The following is a 23965-nucleotide window of genomic DNA, read 5'->3' as shown; positions in this document are numbered from 1 at the left end:
AACCCTTAAAACTCCACACTGACTTTTTACAGCAAATTAGTCATTCATACGTGTGGATTCTCAGAAAACAGAGTTCTGCAGACTATGCCAATTATACATTATAAAATACACCCACAAGATTTCCTTACACATCTCCAGCATTCCCCTTCAAAACCCAGCTCTCCTCTGGAACACAGCCACAACACATACAGACACAGGTAGGTTTACAAAAAAGGACCATGCTCTGATCTGACAGCAGAGTACCAAAGAGCTATTTATTTACTGTTGACAGCACAATTTTCAGCGAGTACGATCTCATAACAAAAAATTGTATTTGTGGCCAGAAGGCAGAAATTAAATTTTTAATCCTGCAACAAACAGAGTAAGTAAACTGTATGCCAGATATGAACACTGCAGAACCTTCACAAAGAAAGCGTCAGGGCTCCACAGCTCATCATTACCAACCGTAACTACAAACCAACAAATACCTAAGCAACAGACAGCTCCAGTTTCACTCTGCACAGGAACTGCCAGCAGAAGCGCCGGTGCAGGCAGGTGCTCCGTGGAGGACCAGTGACACCTGGTGGCTTGCTGGGACGGACTGGGAACTCCGCGAGGGTTACCACAACACCCCTGCCTTCTCCACAGGCTCCCTGAACACTACATCCCAAATTAGCTACTCTGGAGCTTGTTGTTGATAAAAGCCACTGCCACTGACAACGCAAGAGTGAGCACGTGCTCAGCATGCAGTTTCCCCCCCTCATCAGTTAACAGGTTTCCACTCCCGAAAGCAAGGGCAGTGGGGCTCTCTTTGAACTCTACTGCTCACAGAGTGTAAACTGTGATCTTTATATCTGTGTCTTCAAAGACTTCCCCCAGTATTGCTGAAACTTTATTCCAATCCAGGCGGTCAAGTCCACATCCAATCCTGGAAAATAAGACATCAAAACTGCTGTAATGGCCTCTTTTGGAGCATGCTATGAGCAATCAGCCCTTCAAGCAGCTACAGTTTTGTATGACACCAACTCAGCTCACCAGAAATCAGCACAATGCAGTTAAAATAAGGAAACAACCAAGCCTACATATTTTGCAATAATTTAAATACACTGTGAGATGCAAATTTCATTTCCACAATTGAACAGAAAAGTTTAATAGAAGCGGGTAACTTGAACTCTTATTTCACAGCAGGTGATCATCTCTCAGACATCCTTCTACACAAGAAACACTGAAGTATCTACATGGCAGTAACCAGTTTTCTTACCTAGGCATGGAAATGTCAGTAACTCCATTGTTTAGGCAGTGAGCTTTCATGGCTTCTAAGCTCTTTCGCATATCCTCGTATGTCGGTTTGTGAGAAACCTTCTTCTTCGTAATCTAAGTATAAATGTAAAAGATCAGTTGTACCTTTGGCATCACCACCACAAACTACTTTCTGTTTTAAAAACCAAATTCCACTACATTCTGAAACTCCACACCCAGACTTGCTATTGAGAAGGGAAAAAGAACCACGTTTCACAGCTTAAAATAGTATAATGTAGCAGCTAGTTCTGTCAATTTAAAGTTTACATATAAATACACAAGACTGCTTGGCTTCTCCTCAACTAGCAGCATTTGAGTGATACATCTCACACCTCTTATTTTGAGGAGTGTACTCAAAAAACCCACAACTATTAAAGCTCTCATCACCATATCTAACACAGTTTAATTACAGGGAAGTGCCTGAGTAATGCTCCACTCTTACCAGGTAGTAAATGTATCGGTCCTCTCTTTGGAGAACTGCTACCTCTCCAGTCTTCTTTTCTGAAGTGAAGAAATTAAGAAGATATTTTTAAAACAGTTACACTCCACTACACAATCCCCCCTGCACCCCAGGTAGCTTGGAATACCCTTACTGCTGGTAATCAAGGTTTTCCCTTCAGCTCCTGCATGTCCACCCCACGTGTATCACTCACGTTGATCCAACAGCTCTTGCACGCCTCCAAACTTTTTCTTAAAAAGAACCGCTACGCCTGCACCCATGCGACAGTCCTCGCTGATGCAATGAGCCAATGAGTCCGTCTGGGGGCACGAGAAAAGGTCCCCCTTAACATACTTGATCTGGAAAGCAACACAAACAGAAGGGTAAACAAAAATAAGCTAAGAGTGCAGACTCAGACGGCAAGCCTGTACAGTAGAGTGTAAGGCATGGAGTTTAAGATGCAGTTCACAAGTAAGTGAGCTGGCATGAACTACAAATCCAATATACAGGTAACTCTCTTTTGTACAAGATCAGTTATGAACATCACACGCTGTCTCAGCAGTTAGCTTTATAAAATCAATACTTAAAAAGGAAAATTACACAATAGAGAATACAACTGGATTAGTGCACATCTTCAGCATGCTATCAGTCTGCCAGTGCTGGGCATCCCCATCAAGCAGGAAAGCTCTGTGCTGTAGCACAGTATCTGCATCACTGACAGCCAATTTAGCAGTATCAACCACTTTCCTCCAAAAAGCTGTATGGTACAGCCAGGGGCCATGTTATCAGGGGGACAGGAAGGTCCCCTTGCAGTAGAGACACATGCCACAGCAGCAGCCCACATCACCCATTTTCTACGCACTCTCTCCTCCTGATCCTTGGAGAAGTGGGTGGCCATGGTAACATGAACTATGGTGAAGACTCCTGCAGCTAGAAAGATGACAGAAAAAAAAAAGATAATTAATAGGAATCCCAAAGCAGGCAATAAGCTGATGTGCCAGAAGGTACAATGCTGACTCTACTTTATCTATGGGACAGCTGGAACCATCAAGACACCCCCTGAAAAGAGCAAAGAGGATGCCAGTGCTCCCAAATAGTTTGGTGCAGCCCCACAGCTCCACCCCACGAGGTGCCAGGAGGCCCCAGTCCAAGGTCACCACACAACTGGCACCCACGGGACTCATGCCCTCCTCCAAGTTACCCCTGCCCCTTCACAAAACCCTTCGGCAGCCACACCCGCGGGCACAGGGTGAAGAACGATCCGCCGGGCCGGGACCTGCGCCACGAAGAACCTCCCCAGCGCTCCCCACATCGGCCAGGCCAGGCCAGCCCTTCCCCGCCTCCGCCACGGCGGCCTTATCACTACTCCAACATGGCGGCCGCCGCCGCTCGCTGGCCTCTCTAGGCGGGCTGGAGGAACACCCTCTCTATGATACTCGCCCAGAACATTCCGAAGACCAACCTAACGTCGCGCCAGCGCATGCGCACGACGCTCAGAGGCGGAGACTTGAATAAGGCAGGAAGGGGGTGGAGCCGAAGCCCGCGCTTGCGCATTGCTGGCCGCGGCGGCCCGAAGTGGCGCGCGCATTGCCTGCGGCGCAGGCGCAATAGCGGCGGCCGGGCAGGGAGCGGGTGGGCGGTGCCCGGCGCTGAGGGCCGCGACGAGGGAGGCGGGGCCAATCCGGGGCGGGCGCCGCCGTGCGCCTGCGCCGCCCGTGCCCGCCCCCTCCCTCGCCTTTGTTCGGGGTTGGGCGCCATTTTGCGCGGCGGCTGAGTGGAGGCGCTGATTGGGTTTCGGGGGCCGGTAGCGGAGCCAATCAGCGCGGGACCCGAACCGGGGGAGCGAGGCACGGTGAGTGCGAGCAGCCAATATGGAGCCCCCGAGCGCCGGCCCCAGCGCCGGGATTGGCGGGGCCGAGTGACCAGTCAGGAGGCCGCTCGCAGGGCCGGGGCCGGCCGGCCAGGCGCTGGGGAAGGCGAGGGGACGGGGCCCGGCTCCTCCGGGGGTGGAGGGGGGGGGGCACCGGGAGGAGAGGGGCCGGGGGCGCCGGGTCTCGGGAGGAGAGGGCCCGGGACGAGCGCGGGCGGAGCGTACCGGGCGGTGCGGGCGCGGGGCCGAGGGCGGCAGCGGTGGAGGAGGAGGCGCGGCCGCGGCCCAGGCCGCTGAGGGGAGGTGCGCGGCGGGCCCGGCCTCCCCTGGCGGGGACAGGCCTTGCCCGTGCGGGGCCGCTGGGTCGGGAGCCGGCAGGGCCCCGCCCTCCACCGGCCGGGCGGGGGGAGCGGAGCGAGCGAGCCTCCCCGCCGGCCCTGCTGACAGATGGGCCGCGGGCAGCCCGGGCTCCTCCTCCGCCCACCCCTCCTTCTCCTCCCCGCCTTGCCCGGAGGAGGTGAGAGGAAGCCGCCGAGGGCAGGCCCCTGCCCCCCTTCCCCGGGGCTCCCGCTTCCCCTCAGCGCACCTGGGCACCAAATGTCGCCTGCCATGTGCTCCTGCGTGAGGAGAAACCGCCCGTTCCTGGGCAGCGAGGGCCCCGCCGCCACCTCGCCCGCCTGCCTAGGAACCTCCCGGGTCTGAGGCTTCCTGCGATGGAATAAAAACGTCCCCGGGTGAACTCGCTGGCCTGCAAATTTGATAAGGAGGTCGGAAAGAAAATCTGGGTGTCACATGTTTCCTTCTGCCGAACAGCGGGAGATAAGATTGTGGGCTGTCTGTGCTGTTGTGTGGTTAAATCCCGTCTTTGGCTTTGCGTGGGTGTGTGTCCTCGCCTGGTGTCCTCAGAGGACAACGGCCATGCGGGGAGACTGACAGGGTCTGCCCTAGAAACTTCTGCCAATTTAGTAATGTTGCTTCGGGATGCAACACAGTTAAAAATGATGCTTTCAAGCTAGCTCAAGTCCTAGCACAGTTAATCACAGTCTAGTTCCTTCTCGGCATCGCTTATTTGCCAAGGGAACTGTTGTTGTAGCTTCTGCAGCCTCATATATATATGTGTGTGTGTATATGAATATATGCTGATAGAACTAGTGCGGTAAGTCATTTTTAGTGCAGACAAAGGGCCTAGTGAGGAGGAGCCAGCTGGTGAGATCAGCTGTGGGAGGAGCGTGCCATTGAAGTAGGTGACTGATCTTTAAAATTTAACTTTAGTACAGTAACGCTGGTGCTGTGTTTTAATAAAGTAATCCCTTGGAGGGCTACGATCAACCACACGTAAAATCTGTGTGTAACTTTGGCTAGCCACAGCTGGTGCAGAGATAGGATTACAGTGCTGCTAATATAAGTAAACAAGCCAGGGGCTTGGTGCGGAGGCCTGTGGAGAAGCATTCCCAAGCAGAGGTATGCCTGTGCTTGGTTGTTGGCTGTGGTGTTAAGGAAGCCAGAGAACTTTTGGCAAATATGGTTTACTGGCATCCTCTGCTTGCTATTGAAATAACTCCCTGAAGAGTGAAATGCGGAGGCTGTTTTCTGGCAGGCCCTCAGGCATTTAGGGCAGAAATTAGGTAAATTAAGTATACAGTGCAAAATTGAAATGTGAACCTTGGTAGAGAGGATCATCTTAAGAAAGAATATCTTCTTTTATTCTGGCAGGCTCTGAAAAGCTGCTACTAAATGGGCCAAGGATAGAGTTAAAATTGCAGTAAAATTTAGTGCCTTTCAGTGCTGTGACTCAGATTATCTTTGCGATCTGCAGGGTTAGTGTCATTATGTCCTTAACACAAGATCTGATAGAGACTGAGAGGTTCTTACATTATTATAGCTGAGCATTATGCCCCCAGTAATGAACGTCCTTCTGGTCTGTCATGATACATACTGGTTAATCGGGGTTTTTTTTGTAGGTAAGCGACATTTGGTGTTAACATGCAAGAATACAACAAAATGTAAAACCATTGCTTGTTTTCTGAGGTCACAGTGAGGAATAAGTTGATGAAAAAATGAAGTGTTCTTTAGATGAATGCAAGACACTGAAGTAACAAAGGATGTTTTAAAGTTAAAGAGCAGGAAGTGTGAGAGCTGTCGTTACAGTAGTAACCACAGCAACTGTTACAGTTAGGTTAAGTTGTGACTAAATGTTGTGTGTGTTTCTTTGAAAACTGAAGGGGCCTGTTTTTTTGCTGCTTTCGACTTGGAAGATTAAAGTTATAGGCTGCTTTTTCACTAATGTAGCAGGTAGTTGTTCGGTCATAGCATAAATCAAATACCTCATTAAAAGTAATAGTAAGAATTCTTCCCATGTTGATCAACTGAGAAGAGAAGAAATGTGAGGGAGAAGGAGCTAATGGAACTCAGTATTTTATTTCAACGGTATGTTCTTCATTTGTGTGGGCAAGGATCCAAGAAATGAGAGGCAGTAAAAGGATGGAAGCAGGGAGAAGTCTGCTGGCTATTTTCAAAATGTGTGAAAGTAGGAAGAGAAGAAAGATATGAGGAGGGGGTGCTGCATAGTTGGGGAAGGAGAGACAGTTTCACTTAGCTTTGTTGAATTCTTGAAATGTAGTTTGGTTTTACACCTAAACTTTGTATTTTGTGAGGTTTTTTTAAAGGTAACACCCCTCCTCCACCAATATGCAGTGTAGGCAACTGTTTATAGCCCAGAATACGCTGACTCAAGGGGTAAAACAGGAAGAGAATCAGGTTCGTAGCTGCCATTTGATTCACAGACGACAATGACAGAATTGAGACTGAGATAACGTTTTGGTTCTCAGTCAAGTTATGTATTCTTGAAATTAAAATCCTAGTTTTGTTAATCAAAGTAAGGTGGCATTATGAAAGAGGTAGGTTCTTGATTAAACAGCAGCTCTTACTTTGTGATTCTGACCTCAGTGTCAGCAGACAGTTTGCTTTTCAGCTACTGTAAGATAATACAGATCTCAGGACAATAATCACATGCTTTTTTCCTTGTCTTGCCAGATACACAGACTGAGGTGTGCCTTTTACCGTATTGGAACTGAAGCACTATGGAGCAGTACACAGCAAATAGTAACAGTTCCACAGAGCAGATCGTCGTGCAGGCTGGTCAGATTCAGCAGCAGGTATGGAAAGTGGTAACGGGTGAGCTGGCATTGCCAGTGCTGAGTTACAGATCTTTTTGTACTTTTCAGAGTTTCACAGAACCAGAAAAGTGCTTCATGATACTGTCTGGATAAGTGTTTGCCTGACTTCTGTTACCTGACCAGTGGTCAGTGATCTTGCTTGACTTGAAGTCAGAGTAAATATGTTTTTAAAAAGCTGCTTACTGTAACATTAAATTAATAAATTGCAGGTACCAGATTTCAGTGTAGTAGGAGTTTGCGAACTGCTAGTGACACGAGGAAAGTAACAAATGGAGGAAAGGGAATATTAATTCAGTCAGTTGTCCACAAGGAACAATGTAGCTTCCCCCCAAAATTGAAAGAGGTTTTGTTCAAGCCCATAGAGGCCTTCTCCAGCTTTCTCAAAAGAAGTATATATTGAGATCCTTTGTTTAGAACTACATGTGGATCAAAACAACCTCACAGTACAGGAATTGCAACGAAACGTGTAGCTTTGGATGAACTCATCCATTCTAAAAAGAAGTTTCTGGTTCACGTTACAATGTGCAGATGAGTAGGGCTGGGGCTTTTTTAAGGGCTTACAGATTTTTACTGTTAAGCTTTTCACCCATTCAGATACAGTAATGCATTTTCAGGTGAGCTGTGCGGCTGCTGAATTCTTGTTGCATCTTATGTTTGTTCTAGTTCAAGGCAAGAGGAGTTTCTTAGCCCGTCATGCAAATGAATGAGCCACTGGATTATGTTTTCAGTGAGATACGCTTTGCTTTGTCATCAGCCTTTTGTGTTCGATAGCAGGGACCAGCTTTTTCCACTGAATTTACTTGAAGTTGACTTTTTCAGTCAGAACAAGATTGTACTTGAGGCTGAAAAACTACCTACTAAGAATTATCAAAAATACCTCCTTCCAACAGATAACCAAAGATATATTTGGTTTTAGGGACACTTTGTAGGTAAAAGGGAGGTAAAAACATACCTTGGCTTGTTTCATTTTTAGTACATGCTCTTAAAGCCCATGTTGTGTTTGACATAAAATGTTTTCTAAACTAAATTTTTTTAATAGACCTGTTGTAGTGCAGCTTTTAGTAGAGAGATGTCCTTCATCTTCCAAATGCTAACACAGTTAACACAGATTATTTTGGGACTCTTACTAAAGCGGCTAAATATAGAAAAGGCTTTTGGATTTAACTGCTCTTGCAACCTCTCAGGATTGTCTTTCAAGGGCAGTGGTGGGAAGACACTGATGCAGGGGGGACACAGATGAAGCTTGCAGTCATTTGTGCTGCTGTTCCGTACAGAAAGGAATTTATGGCCTTTATCGTAACTAACAGGTCTGACAAAAACCTGGAACCCCTTCACAGTAAGAAACCTGGGCAGTGAAAGGAAACTTTAAGCAGAAAGGTAGCAGTCTAGAACACTGAAGCTGAGATTTTAAATTCTGCAAAATAATCTCTCGTGTTCTTTGTAAGTGATTTTTGTTTGGGATATTGAAGCCTGTCAGTATCATATGCAGTTTTGTTGGTACTCCATTCTTAGGTTTGCTAAACGTTTTCACGTTCCGTATGTTCCAAGAGCAGTGTGTGTGAATTTTAAACTCACCCTCTTCCAGCGAAGTGTCATTGTCTCTTGTCAGAGCTGTGCATTTCCGTGTTTCAAGCTATTCCTGTTCCTATTCCCAGCAGCAGGGTGGTGTCACTGCTGTCCAGTTGCAGACTGAGGCCCAGGTGGCATCCGCCTCAGGCCAGCAAGTCCAGACCCTCCAGGTAGTGGTGATCTCTCTAATTGTGTTTGTGAGCACTGCATGACTCTCACCATTGCCACATATCTAATGCTGTGTTTTTCCCAGGGTTTGAAATAGGAACAGGAAAATTTGATAGCAGTAGTATCTCTGCTTTACGCTAGTTGTAGGGTTTTCCATGAAAAGCATAAGGTTACAGCTTTTCATTGGATCTTAAGTGCAGGCTGGAAACCCTGATGTGTTCATGAATTCCTGCTGCTCTAATTCTGAAAGTGAATAGAGGTTGAAATGGGACTTAAAAGGAAAAATCACCAAAATAAAGAAGTAACAGTCAAGAGATATCACCCAAAGATTTCCTGGAGATTAGATTTCTGATATCCACTGTGAGAAGTTCTGTGTCCTTGCTACATGAAAGAAAGACAGAGACGTGGCGGATGACCCACCAGCTTGAACAGTGCAACTTTTTCATCTGTGATTAAAAAGGGCACCTGAGGACAATACTGGCTTCCGTGGGATTGAGAGATCTGATTTCTTGTTTATGTATGAACAACAGAGGGAAACCCAGCAGTATGTATTCTAACAGTAAATACATCACAAATTGGAAAGAAATACAAGGTTATTTCAAACCCTGATTTCTTTCAGTGTGGAGTATTTTCTGTCCTGGAAACTTCATTTCATTAGCTCACTCACGCAGGAGGCTTTTAAAGTTGTTGATAAACCTGGATGGCTGCAGCAGTTTAGTAGTGCATTGTTCACTCAGTATTTTGGTTTTGTTTGTCGGTTTTTTTAATTCTTCGGAGGAGGAGAGTTCCAAGAGGCAAGAATGGTCTTGCCAGTTGTCAAGTTGAACACAGCATTTTGTATGTTTGGAGTTAAAATATGAAAAACTGGCTGACTTGAATTGCTTGGGTCACTGTGCCCTTCCCCCCCCCTTTTTTTTTACTTGCCCTAATACATTAACAAGAATCCTGGAATGTGCAATTTTTCTTTCTGCTTATTGGATATTGCACTGCTGACTGTGCTTCTCTGTGGCTGACATGAGCATGCTTCTCTCTCTCTCTCTCTCTCTCTCTCTCTCTCTCTGTGTTGTCTTTCAAAACAAGTGCTATTGATTTTTGTTAGGGACCTGTACGTGACGGTTACAAGGTTGAGGAACAGAGCAGTGTTGCAAGGGTATTAGGTGACCTGTAAAGTCGCAATACTCTATGTAGGGCATTGATCACTGAGGTACAACTGTGGTTGTTTCTGTAGATGTGTTAGCGTATAATTCACTGAGGTATGTGAACTGTGCAAAGTGAAGAAGCATTTTTTAGGTAGTTCGGTATGTGCTGAAAACCGGTACCGATGTTTAGCCTGATATTGTACAGTGGTTGAAGAGTGAGCATTCGCTAGTGCATGTGCTTGAAATTTACAGGTAGAAAACCCAAGAGGTCAGTGACTTTTTATCATATTGTGTTGTTCTTGTTTCTAAACAACTCAGAGCCTAGTGAAGAGTTGATTACCTAGTTCATAAGACTCATTTCACATTTAAGCCATGGAGGTATGGTATTTTCAGAGATGAGTTTGGGGACTGAGCAGGTAAGAGTGTTTAACAGAGAGGGTTTGCCCTTGCTTTTCTTTTCATGGGCCGTTTTCCTAATGACTGGAGATACACCTGGTCCAAGAGTCCAGAGACTCTTAGGCTGAATTTTTAAATCCACTGTAAGCCTTGTTGGGCCAAGAAGTGGCTGCTGCTCATTTTCTTTCACTCTTCCTTATTGAACTACATTTTGTGTTTTTACGTTTATAATTTCACTTAATAACCATGAAAAGATTCTCTAATAACATCGCATGCTATATATTGGTTAGGAAATGGAAATGTTGTGAGCATGTAATTGGAGAGAGTTGACGCTACCTCAGAATCTCTTTGTCAGGATAGCTTATTTAGAGCTTTTTCTCATTAGGAACTCCAATTAAAGATTAGTAATAGTGATGTGGATAATGAAGTTTCTTTTATTACACTTTGCTCTTGGGCTGTGCATGAAGGTAGTTACTGTGTCTGGAAAATTTAGCCACGCTTTTCATGCTGTATTGCAATTAGACTTGGAAGTTTTGGTTAGACTGCAAGAGAAAAAAGCTAATTTACTAAATCCAGTAGCACATCGCGGAAAAAGTTTTAGAAACGAAAGATATTTTATGCTGATTATGAACCCAGGTTAGTGACTCTTTCTCAGTTTCTCTAGTCACCGCATGAAAAATAGGTAAGCATTTAGCCTCATGTGGTAGCCAGTTCAGTTTCTGGCTTCACATCACCAGACTTTTTCATTGTTCTGTTTGTTTTTTCTCCTGTTTCCTAGGTCCAGGGTCAACCACTGATGGTACAAGTAAGTGGAGGTCAGCTGATCACATCAACTGGCCAGCCAATCATGGTGCAGGCTGTGCCTGGGGGTCAGGGCCAGACAATCATGCAAGTCCCGGTTTCTGGAACACAGGGACTGCAGCAGGTGAGATAGCCCTAACTTTTATTTCAGATAAATTGCAGAGAATAAACTGTGATGTTCCCACCTTGTCAGATAGTAGTTCACCTTAGCACTCTTAAAACAAACTGGGTGAAGACAGTTCTACAGCTATGTATCTGGCAGTGAGCTGCGTGTTAAGAATGCAATGAAAATCCTTTGTGTGTTTGATTTTTATATTTTACGGGATGGCGCAAACCTTTTAAATGAAGTCGAAGTCCATTAAAATACAGCTGGAGTTGGTTTGGGGGGTTGTTTCTTTTTTGTTATTTATGTCTTAACTGGCCCTTGCAGTATACTTGGTGGTCCGGTGCCTACTCAATTTATGGCTCAGAAAAGGGATTGATTTATTTATTTGAGAGAGCTTCTTGAAAATAACTCTTGTGCTTGAGTTCATCTAATATGTGATGGTTGCAGGTAAAATTAAACATTTCCATTGCACAGAAGGTAATACTGTAGAAAGTATAGAAGACAGATTTTATTAGAAGCAATTATTTTGAAATAACTGTCTAAAAGACAGTTTTTAAATTTAAACAGGTGCTCAGAGTGTGATCCTCAAAAGCAAAGAGAAGAACTGTAACAGTGGCATAATGAAAGTGTTTTGGTGATTTGAGAGTGAGATTTAGGGATCAAGTTCAGCACAGTCCAGGAAAGACATATGATGTCTCAGTGTTTTGAGAGGTTTATTTTAAATTTCTTTTGTTGAAAAATAATATGTTTTTTGTTAGGTTCTTTACAGTATACTTGTTGGAGGAAAATCCATAACTGGGTTTTTAAGCACAAGCTTCAAACCATATTTCAGTTCCTCTTTTTTAATCCAAGTGTTCCACATTGGTGGAAGGACTTCTCTGCAAAGCTGAAGACAACTTTTATATATATAGAGGACTACTGCTGTATGCTCGATAACTAACACTCTACAGATATCTTAAATCTTAGTCCTCTTTTTTTCTTTGACTTGAGTATTTTTATTCCTAGTTTCATGTAAATAATTTATTTCTTTTGGCCATTGTATTGTGTAAACAGTGGAGAACTGCTAGGGCATAATGACACCAGTATTTTATGTTTCCTGTATTCTGTATGGTTGTGACTGCTATGTCACAGGGAGGACTAAATTAAAACTCTTCATTTTAAAATGGAAAAATTGGACAATCAGTGCATTCTTTTTCTTTGCAACAGTAAATCATCCTCAGAGATGATTTGGTAATGCTGAGGCCAAGGAGGGAGAAATAAGAGGCATAGTTAATGTTCCTTTCTGACTCTTTCTTCCACAGATTCAGTTGGTCCAGCCAGGTCAGATTCAGATTCAAGGTGGGCAGGCTGTGCAGGTACAGGGGCAGCAGGGCCAGACCCAGCAGATCATTATACAGCAGCCACAGACTGCAGTTACTGCTGGCCAGACACAGGTAACTGCACCAGCATGAAAGGGTTTTCTTGAGAGGAAGAGGAAGAGAAACTTGACAAATGATTTAAGATGTGGTTAAGTAAAAAAGAGGGGAAAAAAAAAATGAGGCATTCTTAATCTTGAGGAGAGCTTGAGAGTAAATTTCGTACTTTTGTAGTGTTTTCATACATAACTCTAGGGCAGAATAAATAGATTGCATGTTTTTATCCATTGTGTTTCTGTATTTTATTGGTTCATCGTTTTTGTTGAAATTTGAAAACATGAAGTATTGCTAATTTCATATTTGTGCCATTTTGTGAAGTAGTCTAGTCATACCTCAGTTTCCTGCTGATTCTTTTGTTTAGGACCAAAATTAAGTTTCTGAGCAGAATAGTTCTTCCTTTAACATATTCATAGTGAGACAGGAACTCTAGAACTTGTTTCTTTCAATGTTAAATACTACACTGTTAGAAATATGTGCTTTAGGTATTTTATCTACAGTTCAGTTGGTTTGTGCTCCATCCTATTTCTGGATGCTGGTAATAAAGCAAAAGAAATAGATGCCTGAAACGTTAAGCACCATGTGTTAATTCAGAAATTGTAAAATTTGAAAAATAAGCCATTTGTAAAGTTACTGTGTTCTTTGTTTTGTTTAGACCCAGCAACAAATAGCAGTTCAAGGACAACAGGTAGCACAAGCAGCTGAAGGCCAGACCATAGTTTATCAGCCAGTTAATGCTGATGGAACCATTCTCCAACAAGGTATGAGCTTTGGTGTGAAAAGAGTCAGGACTTCTCAATATCTCTTCGATAGGTTTTTATTGTCTTGTAATTATTGTCAAATAAGACATGGAGTTGCAGTGCTAGTAGTGCTGCAGAGTGCTCTGATACGAATTGTTGGCGTAGTGAATGGGAGGAGAGATGTTTGTGCTGTTATAGAGGAATTCAGTCTGCGGTTCTTTCCCCAGAAAAATAACAAATGGCTCTTTTCTTTGAGAAGGGCTGCTAGAATAGAAACACTTAAGTTTGCTTTTACACCTTAGAGTATGTGATCTCTTATCTGACACTGGGATTACTGTGCAGATACAAATGCAAAAAACAGGAAGTATGAGGACCAGATGATGGAATTTAGTTAGTAACTTGCAGTGTTTTTCTGAATCTTTTTGCATGTTATGGAAGGGTGAATGAGTAAAAAAACAGAAGTGGGACTAATGTTGTTCCCTTCTTTTTGTGTGCGTGTTTTTGGTTTGTTTGTTGTTTTGGTTTTTTTTTTTTCTTTTGTGTTTTATTTTCTTAAAGTTACAGTCCCTGTTACAGGCATGATCACCATTCCAGCAGCCAGTTTGGCTGGAGCGCAAATTGTCCAAACGGGAGCCAACACCAATACAACCAGTAGTGGACAAGGGACTGTCACAGTGACACTGCCAGTTGCTGGAAATGTTGTCAATTCAGGTGGAATGGTTATGGTGTGTATTTAACTTTCCGTTAATACTTTTAAAGGTTGAGGTTTAAACTGTCGGTACATAAACTGTTGTCTGAGATTCACATCACCTTGTCTCCTCAGTAGCTACCTTTAGTTTGAAGTTTAAACAATATGTTTTTAGTTTTAATAGCCTGTGTCCTGTTGTGATCTGTGTATTCTATACTTTATTTCTCCCACAGCAGATGATTGAGTTCAGAAATCTAGAAAACGAAATTCAAAATTAACTTTTAACTGTTAAGCAGAGTTTTAAAAAGATTGAATCAACTATTGTTTTTCTTGAGGATCCCCTAGTATTTGTTTCTCTGATTCGTAAGAGGGCTTTTTCTGCCAATTCTTATTTCTTTGTAGCGTGATGCCTTTTAGCTTGAATTTTATTGTTCATCCCCACTAGATGTCAGCAGCTCTACGAGTAATATTTGCTTAAGAAATGCTTTGAAATTATCATATAAATTAAATAAGTAATAACCAAAAAGGAAGGGAAGCAATGGGCATGTCCTCTATGCTTAACTGTACAAGAAGCAGTAACATGGACATAGAATTATATATTGTATTGAAATTTTACCATAATCAGAAAAAAAAACAAGCACTGATTGATTTAAGTCTGTTCTGCAGTTTGAGAACGACTTTATTACTCCTTTCGATTTAAGTAGGTGCAATATCTGAACAAAACCCGAACACTTCCTATTTTAACTTTTTTAAATTACTTTTTTTTGCATTCAGTTTGTGTTCTGATCTACAAGTACTAAAACTGTACTGTTCTCTGTACAGATGGTACCTGGAGCTGGATCAGTACCAGCTATCCAGAGAATACCTTTGCCTGGAGCAGAAATGCTGGAAGAGGAGCCCCTCTATGTAAATGCCAAGCAGTATCACCGGATCCTTAAGAGGAGGCAGGCACGTGCTAAGCTTGAAGCGGAGGGAAAAATTCCCAAAGAAAGAAGGGTGAGAATATAATTCAGATCTAATACAGGGCTGCTCTATGAGAAAGGCACAGAAAACCACCTGTGCTGGAAAATGAGAACTGGAATCTTAACATGTTCTTCAACTTTATTTTGGGGTTTTTTTTGTTCATAAGCTGCATCAGAGTAATTTTCTATTAAGTCCTTGGTGGCTGCCCTGCTTCCTTTGTATGCTTTTAATTATTGAATATGTATGTAGTTGTGTTGCAAATGGGCATTTACTGTAAACAGTTTCTCTTCAGGGAAGAGGAAGGGATGGGGACTGGGTACACTTTTCTAGCGTTCAGGAATTTCCCCTACTGAAAGTACTGAACCAGAAATAGTAGGCTGGTCTCTCATTAACTCCTTCATATTGTTACAGAAATACTTGCATGAATCTCGGCATCGTCATGCCATGGCCAGGAAGCGGGGAGAAGGTGGACGTTTCTTCTCACCAAAGGAAAAAGACAGCCCTCATATGCAGGTAAGTAGAATTTTGTCTGTTCTCTAGACAACTGCCGCTTTCAGTTCTTCAGAATGCACTTCAGAGGTGTCTTTGTACTGTTTTCTTTGTTCATTTTTGGGCTAGGCTGCTGACCTTCATCCCTCTCTGCCTGTGAATTTATGTCTCAGGCATCGTGAAGAAACCTTCTGTCTCGCTTCATGTAGAGAGCAAGTGTCTATTTGCCTTGAGTAATTAAATTTTAGTAATATTGATAGAAATATTTTTACAGACAGAGAATGTTTGTATTTGTTTATGCTAAGAAATACAGTCTTTGCAGCTTTTCTGGTTGCATACCAGAAGTATTTTTTTAGGACAGGAATTAAAGGTAGAGATGCCTTATCTTACATCTGATGGAAAATTTTAAAATGTGAATATCTGATTCTTCGCTGCATATTGATTTATATTTAAAGTGCAAGACAGGTTTTCAAAGGAAGGGACACAGTAGAGTAGAATTGTGTAAAACTGTGGCTTTAGTGGACAAATATTTCATATTCTGAAGTATAATCCTTCCCAAATACTAGACCAGTACTAGGTCTTCCCTATTGCCAGAAACAACACATTACTAGGAACTGTTAGGATTTCTATATCCTGTTCTCTTACACTAGCCTGTAAAACCCAGGAAAAGTATGACCTGTTTAGACATCGAGGGAGAGGGCAGGAGTTAGCCCCTCTTGACAGAGTTGTGCATGATCTGCTCTACTGTTACGGAAAAATGTTGAAGTTGCAACATGATATGTATTTTGTACCTGTAGGATCCAACTCAGGCCAATGAAGAAGCAATGACACAGATGATCAGAGTCTCCTAACCACTGCGTAAAGAAAAAGAAAATAACTGAATAGAATTCCCGTCCCTTCTGCAAGTCTGTCCTACCTTACCAGTGTATCAAGCGAGTCTTTCCATGGGACAATTGCCATATCACAGCCTATCCTTTTCTACAGAACAAGCACCACGTTTTCAGTACATGGCTGAGATTTTAACTGCAGTTGACTCAACAAATAGAAACTTAACCGACTTTCTTCATATACTCTTCTGATCCAGTGCAGGGATTTCAGAGGCTGACTGCTCATGCCTTCTTTTTTTTAATTATTTTTATTTTAAACATCTCTTGCATTAAGATTGGCCATGGTTGAGAGTGTGCCACTGACTCAGTGAACAGCAATAACTCTGGCATGCTGAAGCAGGGCCAGCAAAGACCTCTTGGAGTTACGGCCCGTCTGTACAGAGACATAATCCAGTTTATAGCAACCAGCACTGACATGGCTACACCACAGTACTTTTGTTTTCCCAGCAGAGACTTGTTATTTGGATCCACTCCTTACAACTTTGGACTTTATTGTCAACTGCACTGTTCCCTGTTGCTGCATCTGCACTTCTGAAACTGGCAGAAACTGAAGGGGGTTCTTTTAAGTTCCTCCTTGTAAAATATGTAAAAAGCAAGCTCTTCTCTGGGAAAGGTTCAGCCATCCAGTCACAATGATAGAAATATTTCAAGATGATCACAGGATTGGCTATATTGTGTATCCGTTCCAAGAAGTAAGAGGGGAGAGGGTAATGTGGGGATAAGGATTTAATTAGTAACGGCAATCTCTTGATGTTTTTGATGTGTTTATTGCCAGTAGCTGGTGCTTTGGAAGAAAAGTGGATGCCAGTATAAAAAGAATTAAAACTTCTAAGTGAGTCTCCTCCAAAGGATTTTTTTTAACCTCCTTCTAACTGCCAGTCCAGTGCATGATTCCTCCAAAAGAGATAAAATCTGCAATCTCAGAGTGATAGCACTTGCCCATCTTTGTGATGATGTTTCTTGATGTCTGTTCTAAATCAGTTCCATGATTCTCTCATTCTGCACAGAGCGAGGGATTGTTTCATGATAGCAGAAGCATAGGGCAACTCAACTCGGCTCATCCTGGTGTAACTGAAGTACTGTTAAACAAATGAAGTCAGGTACTGATGAACCTTTCAGGCTTTCTATAGACTATCATCTTTAAAGAAAAAAAAAAGTGGCACTTAATGAAGGAGGAGTACTTACATTTTAAAAGGGTTTTTCATGACCTGTAGCTGACTTCTGGCTGAGTATCTCGACAAAAGATATCTTTATCTTTAATTCAGTAGCTCATTACAGCTTGCTCCATTCTTACAAATTTTAAATTTGACGATGGAAGCTGTACTTCATAAGCATTTTAACAGGTGATACTTGCATTTTTCCATGCCTGTCTCCTCCCGTCTTGAAGAAGTTTTACAGGATCTCTGTGTGTCACCTGCATGCTGTAGTCCTATCTGTTCCAGTTTTTGTGTTCTATAAAACATAAAACTGCATCATGGCAGTTAAGCATGGGATTGGAAATATAGCCAGGTGTTGTCATTGAGGGAGGGGATTATGCACCTGAATAGGTAAAGTAGCAGAGGGTGAGGTGTTTGTGAGGAAAGCATCCAAGGATGGGAGAGACTGGTTTCAATTCAGAAAACTCTGTTTTCAAGTGACAAGAAAAGTAAATGAAACTTGAACAATACAACCCATACTATCTCCGTCCTGTGTTTTCCCATTTACTGATTACATTATGCAAAATAGAAGACAAATTAGCAAGTTGTAGAAGACTGGGAGGATACAGAAAGACAAAGCCTTGAAAATTGTGTTTACTTTGGATGAAAGAGAAAAATACTAGACCTAAAAGTCTGAGGAGATAGGAAGGAATGCAAGAGAAGTGAGCAGACAGGCAGAGAAACGTTACATTTCAGGTTGCCAGCAGGCAGTCTTGGAGGAAGAGTATACCTGTCTAGATACGAAGGGTGGCAATGTTTAGGTCAGCCATCCGTGGAAGTACGTAGCCAGTGAAATTCCAAAGCAGGAATGCAGATTTGGTATTTGTAGTTAGGCAGCTGGATCTTCTAAATGGAGTTCAGTTCATTTTCTGTCTGAATTTTTAGTTCCATGTTCTTACCCTTCCCACAGCTGACATGGTGAAGTGATGCTGAGAAAGAAACTGTTTAACACACAGGGACACCTGTAGCTATGGGAGCAGATGGCCTAGTTTTTGACATGCAAATAAACGTTTCTTTTGATTTTTTTTTTCTTAAATTATTAGTAAGCTAATGCTCTGCTCACGAATTGTACATTAGGATTTTTTTCTAGTGATTCAAAAGGCATTTGTTTACCTCCATTGCATTGATGGCATCTTTGGTGCCTTTGGTTGCCTCCGCCTTAAAACACTTAGCCAGTTAGAGCATGGTGCTTATTTTCTTCAGTTGGCAACTATGAAGTCCTCACTTAGCATTTCTTGTGAGGTCACCCATTTCTGGAAATACGTAGCTCTCTTTTAGTGAAGGAATAACAAAAAATTTGCTTCAGTTGAATTTGCAGCATTATTGTAAATATTTTTTTAGATTATCTGTACATTTTGTCAGTGGAGTATTCATGTGCTGGAGGAATATTTGTGTGCTGGAGTAAGACAGCCTCTCCATAATGTTTCTGCTCTTCAGCTGATGGCTAATCTCTGGAGAACCCACTCTGAGAGTTGGAGGTTAGGGAAGCAAGATTATTGCTCTGACATAGATATTTTTTTTTAATGAGTAATTATTTCTTTTCTTAAAGAATTTGTAAATTTCTTCAAAACAGCTAGAACTTTTTTCCCAATAAGCCCTTCATATATAGGTTCTCTGATCCATTGTTGTAGGATGTGTATTAAGACCTATGGATTTGTGTTATACAGGAAGTCTTATTGTTAATACTTTAAATAGTGATGTGAAAGCCTGAGTGCTGCTGTCATACTTTTCATTTGCTTTGAGTTATGTGTATTCACTTCTAAAAGTAGTGTTTGCTTGGTGAGATTGGAGTCGGTCAACACCATGTTACCAAACATGTCTGCTTTCTTTCCTGGGTAAATTTGCTAAATTGGAGACGTCATCAAGTACAAACCTCTCTAGTAATTAAATGAGGATTCTTTGTGGATTGGCTGCACTTGAGCAAAAACTCCACTTTGGGACTGCATGAAAGAGTGGATGAGGATAAAAGAAGAGGCTCGTGGAGAAGGAGAAATGTTGTCGATTGACCCAGAGAGCACTGGAGCCGCGAACCGATCAAAACCCAGTTTTAGAGGAGTGTAAAGAATGGGCTGTGGAAAGTGGTCCTCTAGTGACGCTAAATGGCTTTAAGGCCTTGCATGGTAAAAGGGGGGGGGGAATCTTTCCTTAGTGAGTGGGTGTGGGAGGGTACCGAGATTAACATAATGTAAGGCAAAGCTTGTATATAGTCAAAAGTTTATAATTTTTTTTATATGATGCATTTTTTCAAGTGTATTTTGGTCTTTAATAGATGCAATTGTAAGTACTGTGTACACTATCCAGCTAATAAAAATTTATAAACCAAGAACAAGCTTTGGCTCTGTTTTTCAGACCCTCTGCTCTTTTCAGTCAAGTGGCAGCAGTGACACGGAGTGGTGAGGAGGGACCAGTGAGGGCAGCAGTGACACGGAGCAGTGAGGAGGGACTGGTGAGGGCAGGCGGCAGCTTTAGCACCGCTGAGAAATGGCTGGCGAGCTTTCCTGCCCTCCATGAAAGCAGGGAGGAGAAAGGGTCAGCTCTGCCTCCACCTTGCGGGATGGCTGGGTGCGCCTGGCGCACCTCTGCCCTGTGGGAAGGGCCCAGACATCTTGGTGTTCGTCTTCCCCTCCATCCCCATCCCGCCATCTTGCTGCCTGAGGGGACTGCTCTGCCTGCCCTTGGGCCTGGCTGCTGGTGAGTGCTGGCAACTGATTGGCCGAGGGAAACCAGGCTGTCCCCCGGCGCGTGCTCATTGGACGGATGTTGCTTTGGGTCACCTGGCTGGTGAAGGGGGCCTCCATCTTGCCCTGCTGCTCTTCCTCACAGGCTGAGGCAGTGCCTCAAGATGGCGGCCGTAGGATGGTTTGCATGCAGGAGCTGGGCTGTCTGAGAAAGGGCTGCAGGAAGGATGGAAGAAGGCCCTGCCTCTCAGCTCTGAGCCCAGGGAAGCTGCTGTGACCCTCCTGGAGTTGGGACATGGCCTCACGGAGCTGCAGGAATCTGTACAGGTTTGCCTAAGTGTAACAGATGACAGTCCAACTTCATGCTCTTCATTCTAAGTCACTCATTTGTTTATATTCTTGGTTACCTTCCAGGAAGGTGGTTTCTTTTTGTCTCCAAATTCCCAAGTATCGTGTCATTATCTTTTTTTGGCCAAATATGACTGAATGGACAACCTTAAAAAGAGCTTATTTCTTGTGTTTTGGCACAAAAGGAAGCTTTCCCCTTGGGAGGATTGGGCAGGCTCTGAAAGGTTTAAGAGATAGTCCCTTTCCATGTCTGCCTGCTAATCCCTCTCCAGCATGATGTTTCTTCCATGTGTGCTGCTCCGGATCTCTCGGCAGTATCTTAATTTAAACAATAATGTAAATACTTTCGTCAAGGCTGAGGTCCCTCACTGTTAGGCAATCTTTGTGTGGTATCAAGTGGTTGTATGTTACCGTATTGTTAAAACAGTTCCTGTGTATGTTGACAGTTTGCAAAGCTCTTTGGGTTAAAAGCAGCCATATAAAACCCCAAAACGTTACGTTCTGCCTATTTTTTTTTTCTCCTGTGTTCTTGGGATAGGCACTGTTTCAGAAGGGATACAGTGAACTTCACAGGTGTTTGTCCTTGAAAGAACAGTAGTGACTACTGCAGTTCAGGGGGCCGCGTTTTGCCCTCACTGGTGCAAAAGCATGTCTCTGCTGGCAGAGGTTGAAAGCACACATGAATGTCACTAACTGGCAACAAACAGAACAAAAAAGGCAACATTTACCCCAAATACTATTGTCTGTCTTTCTCCTGCAGTGGATGCCTTAACAGGGCTTTCCAAGTGAACCAGCTGTGAGTGACATCTTTACACTAGCTGTAAAACAGCTTGGAATTACTGGATGAGTTTTTATTTAGCTACAGTGGCGTGGTCCCACAGCTCCAGTGGAAAATTCGTGTGTATTTTTAATGCCAGTTATAATGGGGCATTACCATACTGCCTGTGTTAAGTGTTGTAATTAGGGGAATGGTGTCCCTGGAGGTGAGACAGGAGAGAATTTCCTCCAGCAGGCAGTTCAGAGCATCCAGGTAGCTCCTGCTGCTTGGAAGTATCTTCTGAAGATGCTTTTTTCCCTCTGCCGAATGTGCAGGATCTGGCCTCCTAATGCTGACTGTTGTTATGTGCTGCAAAGCCCCCACAGGCTGGCAATTAGAATGGGTCCTGAAGACAGCTGGCCTGGTTTTCTGTCACTGCATTGCTGGCATCTCTGCAATCCTGATGAAATGCAAGAAGTGTGATTGTTGGCAAATAGAGCAGAATGAATCCTCAAGGACCTCACAGCTGAAGATTTGTGAATGCAGAAGAGCATGAAGGGCAGTGGCCCAGCGGAGTAAGCAGCATTGTAGGCCTGGAAGGAATGCCCTCAGCACATAATAGGTTATCTGATTACAAAGCCACTCAGATACTGATTTTTTACAGCTTTTTGATTTATTATTAATTTGAAATTCTTTTCAGTTCCCTAGCAAGAATAGGAACAGACTAATTTAAAGCAATCCCTCACTTTGGAGAGAAGTTCCTTTATGTACTAATCTTGGGCTAGTCATGGTTGCCAGAATCTTGCCCTTTATTGCGTAGTTTTCCTTTCTGGTAATCAATATTTTGCAATTGCTAGACATGGGAGAGAAGTTAGGCAGGAAGTTGAGAACAATTGAACAGGTATTCTAAAGTTAATAGAATGAATAAAATTCTGTAGTAGGAATGTGGAGTGAATATGGTTGGTAAGCTGGGTTTTCTTCTTTAGGTTTTCCATGCAACAACGCTTTGCTGATTCTTTGTACTTGGAGGCATTAGACACAATCTTTTTTTCCAAAAACATTTTCATGTTTCAGTGGCTTCCAGAGGAAGAGGAAAGGTATGAATGAGCCAACTTCATTTTATACAGCAGGAGACTCCTTGGGTTCTGTAGTTTGTAGTATATCCAAAATTTAGTTTACTTTTCCATGTTGCTTTCTGTGGGTATTTCAAGACATGGAGCAGAACTGGATGGTTTACGTAGTGGCTAATAAACCATTGTCCTTTTCATCTCTGCCGTTTGCTCAAATCTCTCTGGCTTCTTAGGCATATGGCATATTTTACCCAATTTGCAAAACTGCTACTGGAAGGCACTTAAATGGCATAGTACTGTGATGACTTTAGCAGAATCTCTAGATTATGATAGTGCACTTAGGGCAAGATCTCTTTGCAGTGAACAGCAGGTAACAGATGAAAGCACCCAGCCATTAGTCATATGGATATTCGTTTACTGCCTATTAGAGACGAAAACAGTCCTCTCAGTGTTTACTGCTTTTGAAGTGAGACAAAGAAGAAACAAATAACTATTTCAGCATAGGCTGCAGAGAATGGTTGGATTTGGAGTGAGTTTTATCTAGACGTCCTGTAGAAGGACAGAGATGTCTGGAGGCACTGCAACAGAATGTATTGGCTAATAGCCTCAGTCTTTGCCTGTCCTCTTACATCCTGTCAGCTGTGCCCTGCCCACCTGGTACACCCAGATCCTGGAATGCAGCAACTTTATTTCCTGCTACCACCAAGTGAAAGATAAGATGGGAGGACATTCGAGACATTCGCCAGATACACATCTACACCACTATTCAACAGCCGATATAGAATGGGCCACTAACTAGCTGTCTCTGTGAGGCTTATCTGAAGACGTGGCCAGGTTTGTGATGTCCCAGATGCCCAGAGGCTGCTCCTATGCAAGTTAGAGCATTCCAGAATGTGGTTCCCCAGCTGAGCATAACAGAAGTAGATTGGAGCCCTCAGCACAAGAAGGACGTGGAACTGTTGGAGCGGGTCCAAAGGAGGGCTACAAAAATGATCCGAGGGCTGGAGCACCTCTCCTATGAGGACAGGCTGAGAGAGTTGGGCTTGTTCAGCCTGGAGAAGAGAAGGCTGCGGGGAGACCTGATTGCAGCATTTCAGTACTTAAAGGGAGCCTATAGGAAAGATGGGGACAATCTTTTGAGTAGAGACAGCAGTGACAGGATGAGGGGTAATGGTTTTAAACTAAAACAGGGTAGGTTTAGGCTGGATATAAGGAAGAAATTCTTTACAATGAGGGTTGTGAAACACTGGAACGGGTTGCCCAGAGAGGTAGTGGAGGCCCCATCCCTGGAAACATTCAAGACCAGGTTGGACGGGGCTCTGAGCACCCTGATCGAGTTAGCGGTGTCCCTGCCCGCTGCGGGGGGGTTGGACTAGATGACCTCCAGGGGTCCCTTCCGACCCAAAACTTTCTATGATTCTATGGATGGGCTGCCAATGTTTTCCAAACTTAACTACCAAACATACCAATCTAAACTGGGTCTTATGATAATTATTACTTCATTGTAAGCAGTTCAGGTTAGTAGCAAATCACAATCATTTGCACAGAAGGAAAATTACCTGTAAGATGTTACAAATTTAGAAAGATTTGAGAATATTTCTTGTGTCTTTGATTTAAAACAGTTACATATCTACATTTCGTGCTAGAGGACTGATGCTGTCCCTAGAAAAATCACATCAAATTTATTGTATGATAGTTGATCATCTGCAGCTTTGTAGGCAGAAAGAAGTAAGCCTCTCTATTAAGTTAGTTGTTGAACTTCTATTACTTTAGGATCTGAGGCCACCAGAACTTT

At 43.2% G+C, this 23965-nt stretch overlaps 2 protein-coding genes across 16 annotated transcripts; one reads left to right on the top strand and one right to left on the bottom strand.

The window, feature by feature from the left end:
- Positions 1-229: 229 nt before the first annotated feature.
- On the bottom strand, positions 230-3900 carry OARD1 (O-acyl-ADP-ribose deacylase 1). Of its 4 annotated transcripts, none has more exons than XM_075443199.1 (6): positions 3813-3900; positions 2580-2647; positions 1932-2076; positions 1721-1779; positions 1241-1353; positions 230-907 (listed from the first exon to the last, which is right to left on the bottom strand). In XM_075443199.1, the coding sequence occupies exons 2-6, from the start codon at positions 2613-2615 to the stop codon at positions 805-807; spliced, it is 456 nt and encodes a 151-aa protein (XP_075299314.1). In that variant the 5' UTR covers positions 2616-2647; positions 3813-3900; the 3' UTR covers positions 230-804. The 4 variants fall into 4 exon arrangements, with proteins under 4 accessions (XP_075299314.1, XP_075299311.1, XP_075299312.1 ...); XM_075443196.1 differs by lacking the exon at positions 3813-3900 and adding an exon at positions 2954-3151; XM_075443197.1 differs by lacking the exon at positions 3813-3900 and adding an exon at positions 2994-3104.
- On the top strand, positions 3459-17000 carry NFYA (nuclear transcription factor Y subunit alpha). Of its 12 annotated transcripts, none has more exons than XM_075443185.1 (10): positions 3459-3569; positions 6621-6742; positions 8419-8505; positions 10814-10960; positions 12244-12375; positions 13010-13115; positions 13653-13819; positions 14605-14778; positions 15157-15258; positions 16032-17000. In XM_075443185.1, the coding sequence occupies exons 2-10, from the start codon at positions 6668-6670 to the stop codon at positions 16083-16085; spliced, it is 1044 nt and encodes a 347-aa protein (XP_075299300.1). In that variant the 5' UTR covers positions 3459-3569; positions 6621-6667; the 3' UTR covers positions 16086-17000. The 12 variants fall into 12 exon arrangements, with proteins under 12 accessions (XP_075299300.1, XP_075299302.1, XP_075299303.1 ...); XM_075443187.1 differs by lacking the exon at positions 3459-3569 and adding an exon at positions 3902-4354 and having other exon boundaries at positions 8422-8505; XM_075443188.1 differs by lacking the exon at positions 3459-3569 and adding an exon at positions 3902-4354 and having other exon boundaries at positions 8419-8502.
- Positions 17001-23965: the final 6965 nt, after the last annotated feature.

The sequence above is a fragment of the Opisthocomus hoazin genome, chromosome 25 (genome assembly GCF_030867145.1).
Source record: "Opisthocomus hoazin isolate bOpiHoa1 chromosome 25, bOpiHoa1.hap1, whole genome shotgun sequence".
NCBI lineage: Eukaryota > Metazoa > Chordata > Aves > Opisthocomiformes > Opisthocomidae > Opisthocomus > Opisthocomus hoazin.
The sequence above is the reverse complement of the archived record's forward strand: the minus strand, read 5'-3'. Positions and strand labels throughout refer to the sequence as shown.